At 31.5% G+C, this 13,107-nt stretch overlaps 1 protein-coding gene across 3 annotated transcripts in view; it reads right to left on the reverse strand.

The window, feature by feature from the left end:
* Positions 1-272: 272 nt before the first annotated feature.
* The window catches only part of bi (T-box transcription factor bifid), a 244,184-nt gene continuing 231,349 nt past the window's right edge, over positions 273-13,107 (reverse strand). For 2 of the 3 annotated variants that reach the window (XM_070109744.1, XM_070109743.1), the window contains exons 7-8: positions 3,689-3,936; positions 273-3,488 (exon numbers count right to left, since the gene is read on the reverse strand). In XM_070109744.1, coding sequence (XP_069965845.1) covers positions 2,572-3,488; positions 3,689-3,936 — 1,165 coding nt within the window. In that variant the 3' untranslated portion in view covers positions 273-2,571. The remainder of the gene's footprint in view (positions 3,489-3,688; positions 3,937-13,107) is intronic. The other variant, XM_070109745.1, reaches the window with a different exon arrangement.

A 13,107-nucleotide genomic window follows, 5' to 3' on the forward strand; every position in this document is an offset into this window, starting at 1 on the left:
TAAAAGTTATTGTGGATTGTATGTGGAACATAAGTTGTAATGCTGCAATTTTAAACAAATTTAGATGTTTTAGATTTTTATGCTCGAAAATTATGTTTGTTGCAAAATTTCTCAGATATTTCCTGCATTTTTCGACTTAGCATATACCATATTTGGCCGTTATTAATACGCAAAATACTTACTTTTCATTTGTTCTTATTTCCGTTGCTTTTTTTATTTTCTTTTGAGGCAAAAAACTGTATTTTTTTGTTTTTAATTAATTAATGCTTCATGTAGAAGTGTCTTTATTACTAATCAATATGCATTTATATATTTTTATATATGTATGTATAAATTTAATTGTTACTATGTACATTACTGCGAATTGTATATATATATATATATATTTATGTATGTATTTATATGCATTTAAATTAGTATATATTAATATTTTTATTTATACATTCATATTTTGCTTTTTGTAATTTCTTTCACTGTGTTTTTGTTTGTCGCATCTTGCTTAATTTACTCAAAGCATAAGTGGGACTTTATGCATTTTTACACTAATTAATTAATTCATTTTTTTTTTTTAATATACATATATAAATTTTATAGGAATTTATAAATATATATGTATGTGTGTACTATATATATGTATGTGTTTTTATATATGCTACATTTAGGTTTAGATTTTTATAGGTTAAAGGTTGATTAATTACACATACTTTTATTTAAGCTATTGCTGAGAAATTGTGTTTAATGCATTGTTTTAATTTTTTTTTGTTTAATCTTTATTTTACATTCAGCATTTTTCCTGAATTGCTGCGTTATTTTGTATATATTTTTAATTACAGTGTGTTCATTGTAGAAAGCGATTTCTTATAATTTTTTTTACTATTTTAATTTTTTTCGGTTGTCAACACTAAATTTTAAATTTTTTTTTTTTTGTACACTGAAGTTTTAAACAGCGCAAAACAAACAAATGTGTAACTTTTAATTAATATTTCAGTGCATTAATTAACTATAATTAATATTGCTTTCCCATTTTGTTTTACAGTGTATTTTTTTTTATTTGTTGCTTTTTTCTGCTGAAAAAGTTTTTTTGTTTATTTCACATTTTTTTAAAACTTAATTTAACATTTTTAACTAAAAAAATAATCATTTAAAAACATTATTACATTGTAAGTGAGGAACATATTGAACTGTTACAAAAACAAATTATTATCATTTAAAAAATTTAAACTAAATAATACAAGCCTTTGCGCCTATTAGTTTTATTTTTTAATTTGTTTAAATTATTTGCAGAAAAGATTACACATTTATACAATGTCTTATGTTAAATTATAATACTCTGAGCGTGAACTGTTGAACGCCACGCCCTCTCCTACAGCTACTAGGCATTTTTTTGGGGTCTTGGGGGGCAAGTCACTTACATTTGCGGCTAAAGAGAAGTGTTTTTCAATATTTTTCACAGTGCATGTGTGAAACAATTAAGAGAAATGTTATAACAGATTTTTTTTTAGCAAAATTAACCATAAGTAAATTTTTATGCATGTTTGTAAGTAGCAATAACTAAGTTTTAGCAGTATTTATAGGTTTTGTTAGAAAAAATTATATTTTTTTACACTGAAAGTAACTCTTTGGTTTGAAAACTTAAAAAGTTAACTAAATTTAAAACGAAAAAGTAAACAAAAATCAAAATTGTTTTAGTTATATAACGCTAAACCTATATAAATAACTATGTGTTATACAATACTTGCAAAGACTGTTGCTGTTATACGGAAATGCGCCAGTTAAATAAAAAAAAAAGTTAAACAGCTAAAACTTGTGAAAACTGTCAAAAAATAACAAACAAAATTTTGGAACGTATGTGGAGTGTATGTGGAACATAACAATTTAATGCCGGTGTTAATGCAGAGTAACAAGCGATGCATTTGCGCTTAATAAATGTGATAAATTTGTGTGGATTGCATGTGGAACGTAAACAGTAAACACGCAGAATACAAAAGATCTTCTCAAAACGGCATGAAAAACAACTATTTTGTACAAAACACTTGTAGTATAGCAAAGACATGCAAGCAAAATTTAAAATAAACCGTTACTCGCCAATTTTTGGAATTTTCTAACAAGCATGTGATGTAAAACCGCTTCTTTAATTAACCAATTTTTTAACTGACGCATTTGCGCGCGAAAATACTCTTCTCCAGTAAACATTTGTATGTGAATCATATGTGGAACATAGCTTTAAACAGTTAGATAAACGTTTGCAGGCTTATTTGTTAAACTACTTAAGCTAAATATACATACGTACTTATTATTATATACATACGAGACAAGTAAATGTGCATTGGCGGTAAAGGCTTATGGTAGACTGAGAATACACTCTAGCATTAGCCTAACAAGCAATTGACATATTTTAGTCGCAGTGTAATATGTTGGCTGCCACTTTGTTAGCTTCATTGCCAACGCGTTTATATGCGCGTAGGCTCCCTTGTAAGCCCACTAAAGCAACAGGAAAACCTGCTCTTGCGGTCACACATCGTCGAGATCGATGACGGACGAACGGTCGTTATCGTCTCGATCAAATAAATGTCACTGATCCACTTGTGTTGGTGTCTTGCGTTGCAGCTCCTCTAAAGCGCCACTAACCAGCGCACCGATACCAATACCCATACCCATGCTAGCGCTACTGCCACTACCATTGTGTTGCACTTCCAGTCCGTTGACCATTTTCTCGATACTCTTCAACTCTGAGGGTGAATTCTGTCGCTTAAGCAGTGATGGTGGCGTCGTTGGCGACATAGAAATAGGACGCGTCGGTGGCGAGTTGGATGAGGCACGTGGACGTGGACTGGAGCTCAAACTGCGCGGTTCATTTTCTATACTGCTACCGGGACCGCTGCTGCCGGGTCCCAGTGTAGAGGCATCACCTGCGCCAGATGGGCCGCCGCGATTCGCATTCGAACCAGGCGTAACAGCATCAAAGGCAGAACCCAAACTGCCGGGCAAGCTGTACGGCGAGAAACGATGACCCTTGAGTCCCTGCAACGGTGAGACGGGCGTATGTCCTGAGTAGTGTCCGAATAAGGCGGGATGTTGTGCGGCTAGCGCCAATTGCGCATTGAACAGCAAGCCCGGATTGAGACTGGCCGGATTCATGGCGGCGGCCGCAGCTGCCGGATTGTGTAGCAGCCCCAGATGCGGTGGCGGATAGAGGCCATGTGGATAGAGGTAAGGCAACAGATGCGGCGACGGGTGTATCGGTGGGCCCACCGAAATATTCGGCGAAGGATATGCGCCAGCGGCATTTAAACCACCAGCGGCGCTCTCTTTCGGACTGCCCGAGGAGGTGGGCCGGAATGCGCCACCCGTGCTGCCGCCCACACTCTCCGAACAGCTGGAATCACTACCATCACGTTCGACATCGTCCGATTGTAGGCGACGCCGTAGAGCTTCTTCGTTCGCATGATCGCCGGCACCGGCCAAATGATTGAACCAGGCTGCAAGGGCTTTAAATTGGTTAGAAAAATGGAAAAGATTAAATTAAATAAACAAAAAAAATGGCGTTAATGAGAAAATAAATGTGTGAGCTGAAGCGTGCGAAATATTAGCGCAAAAATATGGGTGCACGGCTAGAAATGAGCCAAGCTCTATCCTCTGCCGTTACTTCAAGCATGTATTTCTGTAGTAAACTTTTATTTACACCTACCGGATTGCTGATGCGCATGCATCTGTTGCAACGAATGACTCAAAGGCAATAGTGGGCTCTGCGGCGGTCCGACCACATCCAATAGCTTGTCCTCGTCGTCCGCCTGATTGTCGTGTAACGCCGCATGCGCATGCAAATGATGCGGTGGTCGACCAGTGTGTCCCAAATGCAGTGGCGCACGTGAGCTGCTGACATGTGTCGGATTGAGTTTGTCCGAATCGGACCCGCGATTCGACATGAGGGCTTGCCTGTAACAACAGTTGGTAGAATGGCAAACGACTAATTAGAATATCCAAGTATAAGTTAAATTAGCTTGGTATATAGGTATACCATATAAATATAGAGTTAGAAAGAATTTGTAAGCTAAAAATGAGCAGAAATTCGACAGGTTCAGATTCTTAGAGATCTACGGTAGAGCCTCTATGCTTTTCTATTAAGTTAGCTGAACAAAAGAAGTCAACTGCTCAAGCATCGTATGCTATTCCCCGTTCAGAGCTTTCGGTTTTTCTTTATGAGACATTAGAAGTTAGGAAATTTGATGCCTAGACCCTCTTTTCCGATAGTTACCACATAGACGGTTCATATTGTTAGATCAGAGAGTGAGCGTTCGTCATACTGCTTCCGTATTACTCAACTCTGGAAATCGTTCTCAGAATGCAAACTTAAGATCTATGAAGTTAATGCTTTAGACAGACATTTAGAGAACTTGTAGACATACTTGTATTTGCATTATAGCTTGTGTTCTCTGAGATACTTACAAGCAATTTTCTTTCTTTACTTGATCTACATAATTATTTAGTGTTTTTTTTATTGGGATCTGCTGATCATTTTAGTTTAATTTTGTATGTGCTTAGTAAACGGAAGCTTTGAGAATATCAGAGAACTGAACTTTAAGATATGTAAATTTTTTTTTGCTCTTCGAGATAGACAAATAAAGAAAATCTTTCTCAAATGAGACAAGCTGAGAGACAGACAAGCAGAAAATTAGATATTCAGAGAAACATAGAAATAGATGGACAGGTACTCGGAAATATAACAGAGAGGTGCAAACTGATAAATAGAGAGATAGAGAGAAGTAAAAATATAGATTTCAGAGTGTGAGAGAAACCAAAAGGTAGATAGAGATAGAGAGAGTCTAAAACGTTACAAGAGAGAGACGAAGAAAGACAGTTGCGTGTAAAAATCCGAAATGTGATGGGATAAAGATACATAGAGAGAGTGAGAGAAATAGATATGGAGGCAAGAGATATAGATAGAGAAATAGAGAGAGAAACACACAGAAACCTAGAGAGAGAGGCACCAAAACTGATACCGAAGGATAACGTGAGAGATACTTCAAAAGATAGAGCGATAGAGGTCCAGAGGCTCAGAAAGCTAGGGAGAAAGAGAGTGAGTGAGACAGATAGATGGGGCGCGAGATATAGATATAGATATAGAAAGCGAGAGATATAGATAGAGAAATAGAGACAGAGAGACACACAGAAAACTAGAAAGACAAGCACGAAAACTAATAAAAAAAGATAACGTGAGAGATACTTCAAAAGATAGAGCGACAAAAATCGAAAGACTCAGAAATATAGACAGGGAGGGGGAGAGACGGACGAGAACTATATATGATATACGCGTAAAATTCTGCTACCACAATTTTCTTTAATTTTGGTTTACTAAAACAATAAACTTTTTCAATTCAGAGAATTTGTTGTACTTCCACCGCAACCACACCTGTGCAACCCAAAAAAAAACCCACACCTTATAATCGCCCAAAGAGTACTTGCTCCAGTAATTAGCTGGCATTACAACAAATCAAAAATAATCCGCTAAACACAATCAAATGCTGCTCGAAAACACTTAAGCTCCCCCGCCACAACAGCTGACAGCTTATAAGTCACTGACACCAGTGTGTCACAAAAGTATGCGTACAATGAGAGTGAAATGGGTGGCATTATTTCTATTGTAGAGCGAATAAAGTGGATGCGGCACGAGATTGCTGGTGCAGAAGCAACACTGATTACTGTATGTATATGTGTGTGTTTGCATGTTTGTGTATATATACCGTTATTTATGGTTTGAGTGTGATTTTTGCGTGAAAAAGGGTTGCACTCTTTCGCTTATAGTGTGTATTTTTGATTGCCCTCCACTTAGTTATGACAAATTTTTCTAGCTGCGCTGCGCAAAGGGTTCGATTGTTTGACAAATATGCGTGTGGAAGCTTTGTAGAAGGCTTTGATTTCTATTTTGATTGTTTTTGCTTTATGAATAGCACTACAGGGACGGTATTCTTTTGACTCGATATGGGTTTAAAGCAAATAAGACGCATTAAATGCGGAGTAGTGAGGAGAGAAGTGCTGCGTTGAGCAAATATATGTGTGTGTGTGATTGTATAATTTTGTGTGCGTGTATGTGTGTTGCCACAAATGAAAACATTAAGCATTAAAGACATTAGCAATCAAGGATAAACGTTACAAATATTTGCAATAAGGGCAATTTGAAGAGTAATGTGTGAATTACACGCACACACACATATATATAATATATATATACTCGTTAGTACATAACAAGAAAATACATTTAGTTCGTCTGCAGCCAAGCTATAATACCTTTCACACGTGCATTACTTTTAGCATGAAAGTGTATAAAAAGATCTTTATCTGCAATTTGTACGGCCAGTTTGTATGGCAGCTATATGCTATAGTAGCCCGATCTGTACAAAGTTTTTCGAATTGCACCGTTACTTTAGATAATCATTCGTGTCAAATTATATGAAGACACCACGTTAAATAAAAAAGTTTTCCATACAAGAACATGATTTCGATTGTTCAGTTTGTATGGCAGCTACATGCTATAGTGGTCTGATCTCAAAAATATATTCAAAGATGATACCACTGCTTTGGACAATTATCCGTACCAAATTCCAGGAAGATATCTGGTCAAATAAAAAAGTTATCCATACAAGGACTTGTATTTGGTCATTCAGTTTATATGACAGCTATATGCTATAGTGATTCGATATCGCCAGTTCAGACAAATAAACAGCTTCTTGTAGAGAAAAGCATTGTGCAAAGTTTCAGATCGATATCTCAAAAACTGAGAGACTAGTTCGTGTTTAGACAGATAGACTGACAGATAGACAGACGGACATGGCTAAATCGCCTCAGCTTAACACGCTGATAATTTATATATGTATATATGTATTTTATGGGGTCTCCGACGTTTCCTGCTGAGTGTAACAAACTTCGTGGCAAACTTAATATACCCTGTTCGGGGTATAAAAACATTATAATATGTATGTCCGGCGATAAATAATACCGAAATTCGTGCAAATTTATTAGCAAGCTGAAAATGCTAAAAGGAAAGCCGAGCGTTTGACAGGAAACAACTTAAAAGCAGTTTAGGGTGGCTGCAAAAACACAGTTACAATCACAATAACAATAATAATAATAATAATGATGATGTTGTTGTTCTTGTTGATGCTGTTACACATATTACTGTTAATATGTTGCATATTGTTGTTGTTATTGCTGGCTGAATACAGCACTTCAGTGCAAATTGCTGCTCATGTTGCCATTGCTACGTAGTAACCCTTTTAAAAGCCAAGCAATGAGTGTTTAAAGGTATGTATATATTTTACGCACACACACATTAGTTATGAAAATATTTGTGATTTCTATCGCTGAAACGACGGGTGACAAATAATTGCATGACGAAAAATGCCTGCGCTAATTGTTGCGGCTTGCGGTTGTAGTCGACTGCATGCGGCCGGTATGCCGATGAGGATATTAAAATGATGCCAGGAAACGGCGTAAATGAAGCGCTTAACAAGAAGCGAGTGGGGAGTAACAAAAGTCCGCGCTCTGGGCAGGTGCGAAAGCGCGCTTAGAAGGAAGAGATTAGAAATAATTTCAGTTTTGCATTTTTCGAGTTTAATTGTTTTTTACTTTTTATTTAATTGAAATAATTGCGCGTGTTAGTTGTTGTTAGTTGAAATGCGTTGAGGTGTCTTTTTGATGTGCGTTTTTTACAAATTATATATATTTTTTTAATATAAAATAAGTTTTAATGTGTTAAATTTAGTTGCATAAAATTTTATTATTAATTCTTTGCGGTTGTTTTAAATTTATATTTTATTTTTTTTTGAATCTTATTTTTAATTTTTAATTTATATTTGTTGTTCTCACATTTTTTATAATTTGTGATTTGGTATTTTTTCGAGCGATTATTTTAAACTTGTATTTTTTAAATTATAGTTTTCTGATTTTAATATTTTATAATTTTTTGTTTTAACTTTCTTTAAGTTTTAATATTTGTGGTTTTGAAATATTTCGAGCGATTATTTGAAATTTATTTTTATTAGTTTATAGTTTTTTAATTTTAATTTTTTTGTTTTTTTAATTTTAAATTTATATATGTATGTTGTTCTTAAATTTTTTAATTTTTATGATTTGGATATTTGCTTTGCGATTGCCTTAAATTTATATTTTTTAATAATTTTTTTTAATTCTTAATTTATATTTGTAGATCTTAAATTTTTTATATTTATTTATTTTTTCGAGCGATTATTTTTAAGTTTTAATTTTTATTTTTATTATTATTTTTTAATTTTGTAATTTACATAATATTTACATTTATTTTAAATTTTTAATAGTTTTTATATTGACATTTTGTGAGCAATTATTTTAAATTTATATATTTTAAATTAAAGTGTTTTAATTATAATTTATTGATTGTAATTTTTTATTTATATTTGTCAATCGTAAATTTATTGATATTTATGGTGTTCAAATTTTTTGAGCGATTACTTTAAATTTAGATATTTTTTATATTATATTTTTTTGATATTAATTTTTTATTATTAATTTAATTAATTTTTTTTTAATTCGTAATTTATATTTATTGATCTTAATATTTTAAATATTTATAGTTTTGAAATTTTTTGAGTGATTACTATATTTTTTTGTTAAAGATAATTTTTTGACTTGAAGTCCTTAATATTAATATCTATTTTTTTAATTCTAAATTTATATTTATTAAATGTAGATTTTTAATATATATGGTTTTAAAATTTTTTGAGCGAATTTTTGAATCGTTTATAAAATTTTTTAGCTTTTTAACAATAATTGTTTTAGTTTCACCGTTAAATAAGCGATAATTATACTCTCGCAACCTGTTGCTACAGAGTATAATAGTTTTGTTCACCTAACGGTTGTTTGTATCACCTAAAACTAATCGAGTTAGATATAGGGTTATATATATATAAATGATCAGGATGAAGAGACGAGTTGAAATCCGGGTGACTGTCTGTCCGTCCGTCCGTCCGTCCGTGCAAGCTCTAACTTGAGTAAAAATTGAGATATCTTTATGAAACTTGGTAGACATGTTTCTTGGTACCGTAAGACGGTTGGTATTGCAGATGGGCTGTCACGCCCACAACACGCCATTAGTCAAAAACAAATAAATTGCCATAACTGAGCTCCGCAAAAAGATGCAAGACTGTTAGTTGGTACACAGGATCACATTACGGAGGGGCATCTGCAGCTAAAACTTTTTTTTTAAAGTGGGCGTGGTCTCGCCTCTAATAGGTTTAATGTGCATATCTCCTAAGCCGCTAATGCTATAATAACAAAATTCACTAGAAGCAAATGTTTTTAGCACCTTTATTGACGGTGTGAAAATAGTTGAAATCGGGTGGCAACTCCGCCCACTCCCCATATAACGGTACTGTTAAAAACTACTAAAAGCGCGATAAATCAAGCACTAAACACGCCAGAGACATTAAATTTTATCTCTGAGATGGTATAAGATGACTTTATAGGAACCGCGTTCAAAATTAGTCAGTGGGCGTGACACAGCCCACTTTTAGGTGAAAACCCATATCTTGAGATCTGCTTAACCGATTTCAACCAAATTCGGTGCATAACGTTCTTTTCATGTTTATATGTCATAGTGCGAAAATGGGCGAAATCGGACTACAATCATGCTTACTTCCCATGTAACACCATTTTCAATGCCATCTAATTCTTTCACTTTCCACTATGCAAATCAGGTAACAATGATTATATCGAGGTAAAACTTTGCGTGAATAATGCAATTAAAGTACGCCACCTTGCGGCCAAAAATTGTCTAAATCGAACCAAAATTGTTCAAACCCCTAAGTACTAAATATGTGGACCCCAGTGCCTATAGTTGATCTTCTACCGAAAATATCAGTCAATCCACAAAGAAATCTCAAACGAGTATACCATTTGACTTTGCGAGAGTATAAAATGTTCGGTTACATCCGAACTTAGCCCTTCCTTACTTGTTTTTTAAATAGTTTTATTTTTTAATTTTTAATTGGTTAAAATTTTTAATGTTGCTATAAATTTATATTTTTTATTTGTTAAAATTGTTTAGTACAATATTTTTCTATTAATTTCTCGTCTATTCAGTTTTATATAGTTTTTGTTTTTAACATTATTTTTTGCATTACTTTTTTTAAATAATTTTTTTTTTTTAATTTTTAATTTGTTAAAATTTTTAAATGTTGTGTGTATGCATTTTCATTTTGTTTTTGTTTTTTATATTCATTTTTGAAACATTCACTGTTAATTTTTATCGTTTATTTTAAATTTAATTTATTCCTATAATTTTTTGTTTTTAATATGTTGAACTCTTAAAATATGTTGCTATTAATTTTATTTATACATTTTTAAATTGTTTTTTCTATATATTTTTTTATTATTTTTTAATACATACTGTGTTCATGCATTTTTATATTGTTTTTTTTTTAAATTAATTTTTTTAAATTTTCCTTTTAATTTTAAGTAATTTTTTTAAATTTAATTTTGTCACTTTAGTTTTTAATTTGAGAGAATTTTTTTAATAATTTTATACACATTTTCAAATTCTTTTTTTTTTATATATTAATTTTTTTTTAAATAAATTAAGTTTTATCGCCAGGCAGGCATGCCTCCTTGGCTCGACAGCAGCGTAATGCAAGAAAATGAATTATTTTGTATAAAAAATAGTCACAAATATAATTAAAATAATTAAAGGCTTGAAAAAACTGTTGGAAAAGCGCGCGAAAGCCACAAAGAGGTAAGAGCGAAAGGCGCTTTCAACGCAATTAAGGAAACGCTAATTGGTGGCATTTAAAATTTCCGCTTGCCGCGTAGGGAAAGTTGCAAAATGCCACTTACAGTGGCGCCACCACAGTGTGTGTGTGAGAGTCTTTGTATAAATGTGGCTGTGTGTCTGTTTGTGAAATTGCAACTGTCAGGCGACAAATGCAGCATCAGCAGGAAACACACAGAGGAAAACCAAACTATAAAGACGCACAAAGAAAGCGCGCAAAAGGAGTAAACAGTGTGGAGCAGCAGGGCAGCGGCGGCGCAGCTGATTTCGGACAAAAGAAAAGCCACCGAGCGATAAAAATGCATTTCAGCCAACGCCCGCGGGTTATTTACTGCCGAGTCGATGCGTGTAAGCGCTGAGAAGCGGCGTGATTAAAGGCAACAAAAGGATTATGGTGAAGGGGCGAAAGACGCCGCGCGGTGTGTATGTGGCAAGAAGTGTGGTAGCAAATTGGCTATATAAACAATGTGTGCTTCCGATAAAAGAAAAGAAGCTGTTTGGGCGCAAATGAGGTTCGCATGCTGCGCCGCAAAGCGTTTTTCGCAAACTCCTAAAATAAAAAAAATTGCGTTACAAATGAAATGTTGCAAAAGTGGTGTTGGTCTACTATAAGCAAAGGGGTGTGCAGCGTAAAAAAGGCATGGAACCGTTCACTTAAATGCGCTGCCAACAGCACATAAGGGGGTCCGGTCGGTTAGTGTGTGAATTTTAGCAGACAGGCACATATGTTTTAATATTTGCATTTAATTTACGGCGAAGAAAATCTGTTTTTTTATGAATTCGAAGGAAAAAACTTTGTGGCATATATTTTTAAATTTTGTTAAGTTTTTGATATTATATGTATGCATGTAGAAAATGATATAATTTGAATTAGAATTTTGAAAAATAATATTTTTTTATTAATTTTTTTAAAATTAATTTAAATTTTTGTTTAATAAAATAAAAAAAAATAATTTACAAATTTTTGTTTAATCAAATTAAGAAAAATTAATTAAAAAATGTTAACATTTAAAAATTTAAAATCTTAAAATAATAATTTTTTTTATAAATTAAAAATTTGTAATAGCAATTTTTTTATAATATTTTTTTGTTTTTTACAATTATTTTTCTGTTCTATTTAAAATCTTATATTTTGGGTAATTGAATTTATATTTAATTCAAAGAAAAATTTTTTTACAATTATAAAACGTTAACTTTTTATTTTTAAATAAAAACTTTGAAATAGTAATTCTTTTAGAATAATTTTTTTTAACTATTAGTTTTGCTAATTTATTTAAATTATTATTTTTTTTTTTTAATTTTTTGTTATATTTTTGTTAATACAATTTTTTTATAATGTTTTTTTTTATATATACGTACATATATATTATATGTACATATATAAGTATATTTAATATTTTTTTAAATACATTTGTATTTTTTTTTTAAAGTAGAATTAAAAAGTTCCTACAACATTTTTCAGTTTAAATTTTTATTTCACTTTTTTGCTGTGCTTATTTACTATATTTAATTTTTGAAACAAAAAATCATAAAAAAAAATTAATCAAAACAAAAAAACAGTATACAACAAAAAAATTATTTAAAAAAAAACTTTTTTTTAGAAAATATATACATGCTTTTTATAAAAAGTAGATTAGTTTCAACTTAAGCTAAATGAAAAATTCAAATATTTCAAAAGGAGAGTTAGTTTTGATAAATTATGTGTTTTTTAAAATATTTTTATTTAAAATAATATCTTTTAAACTATATTTTTTACGTTTTTCTCAAATTTTTCAACTATTAACTAAATTTGAAAATTAAAATTTAAAAAATATTTCAATTATTATATTCTCTATATGGTATATGTATATATGTATGTATGTTTATAAACTTTTTTTTTGCAGTTTTATGCAAAATAAAGTTTTTAAATTAATTTTTTTCTTATAATATTTTCGAAAATTTTTTTTTAAATACTTTTTTTATAAATAATAACTTTTAATATTAAATTTTTAATAATTCGTTTTTATTAAGATATTTTATGCAATATTATAAATTTTTTTTGTTTTTGTGCTTTTTAATATTTAATATGATATAATATTTTAGCAATAATCAAAATTCAAAACAAAAAAATTTTTTAAAATTATTTTAGCTAAAGTTTCGGTTTTGTTTTGCAATAAAGATCAAAATGACACGCGTGACGTTGGCGGGTTAAAATGTGTCGTGAAAATGAAAATTGCTTACACAAATGTATGGAGTAAAAATAAACGCACAGAATAAATTTTTTTTTTTTAAAAAGAAAAAAATATTGTCGAAAAATAGCAATAATCAGT

Source organism: Bactrocera oleae, chromosome 5, assembly GCF_042242935.1.
Source record: "Bactrocera oleae isolate idBacOlea1 chromosome 5, idBacOlea1, whole genome shotgun sequence".
In the NCBI taxonomy this organism is placed as follows: Eukaryota; Metazoa; Arthropoda; class Insecta; order Diptera; family Tephritidae; genus Bactrocera; species Bactrocera oleae.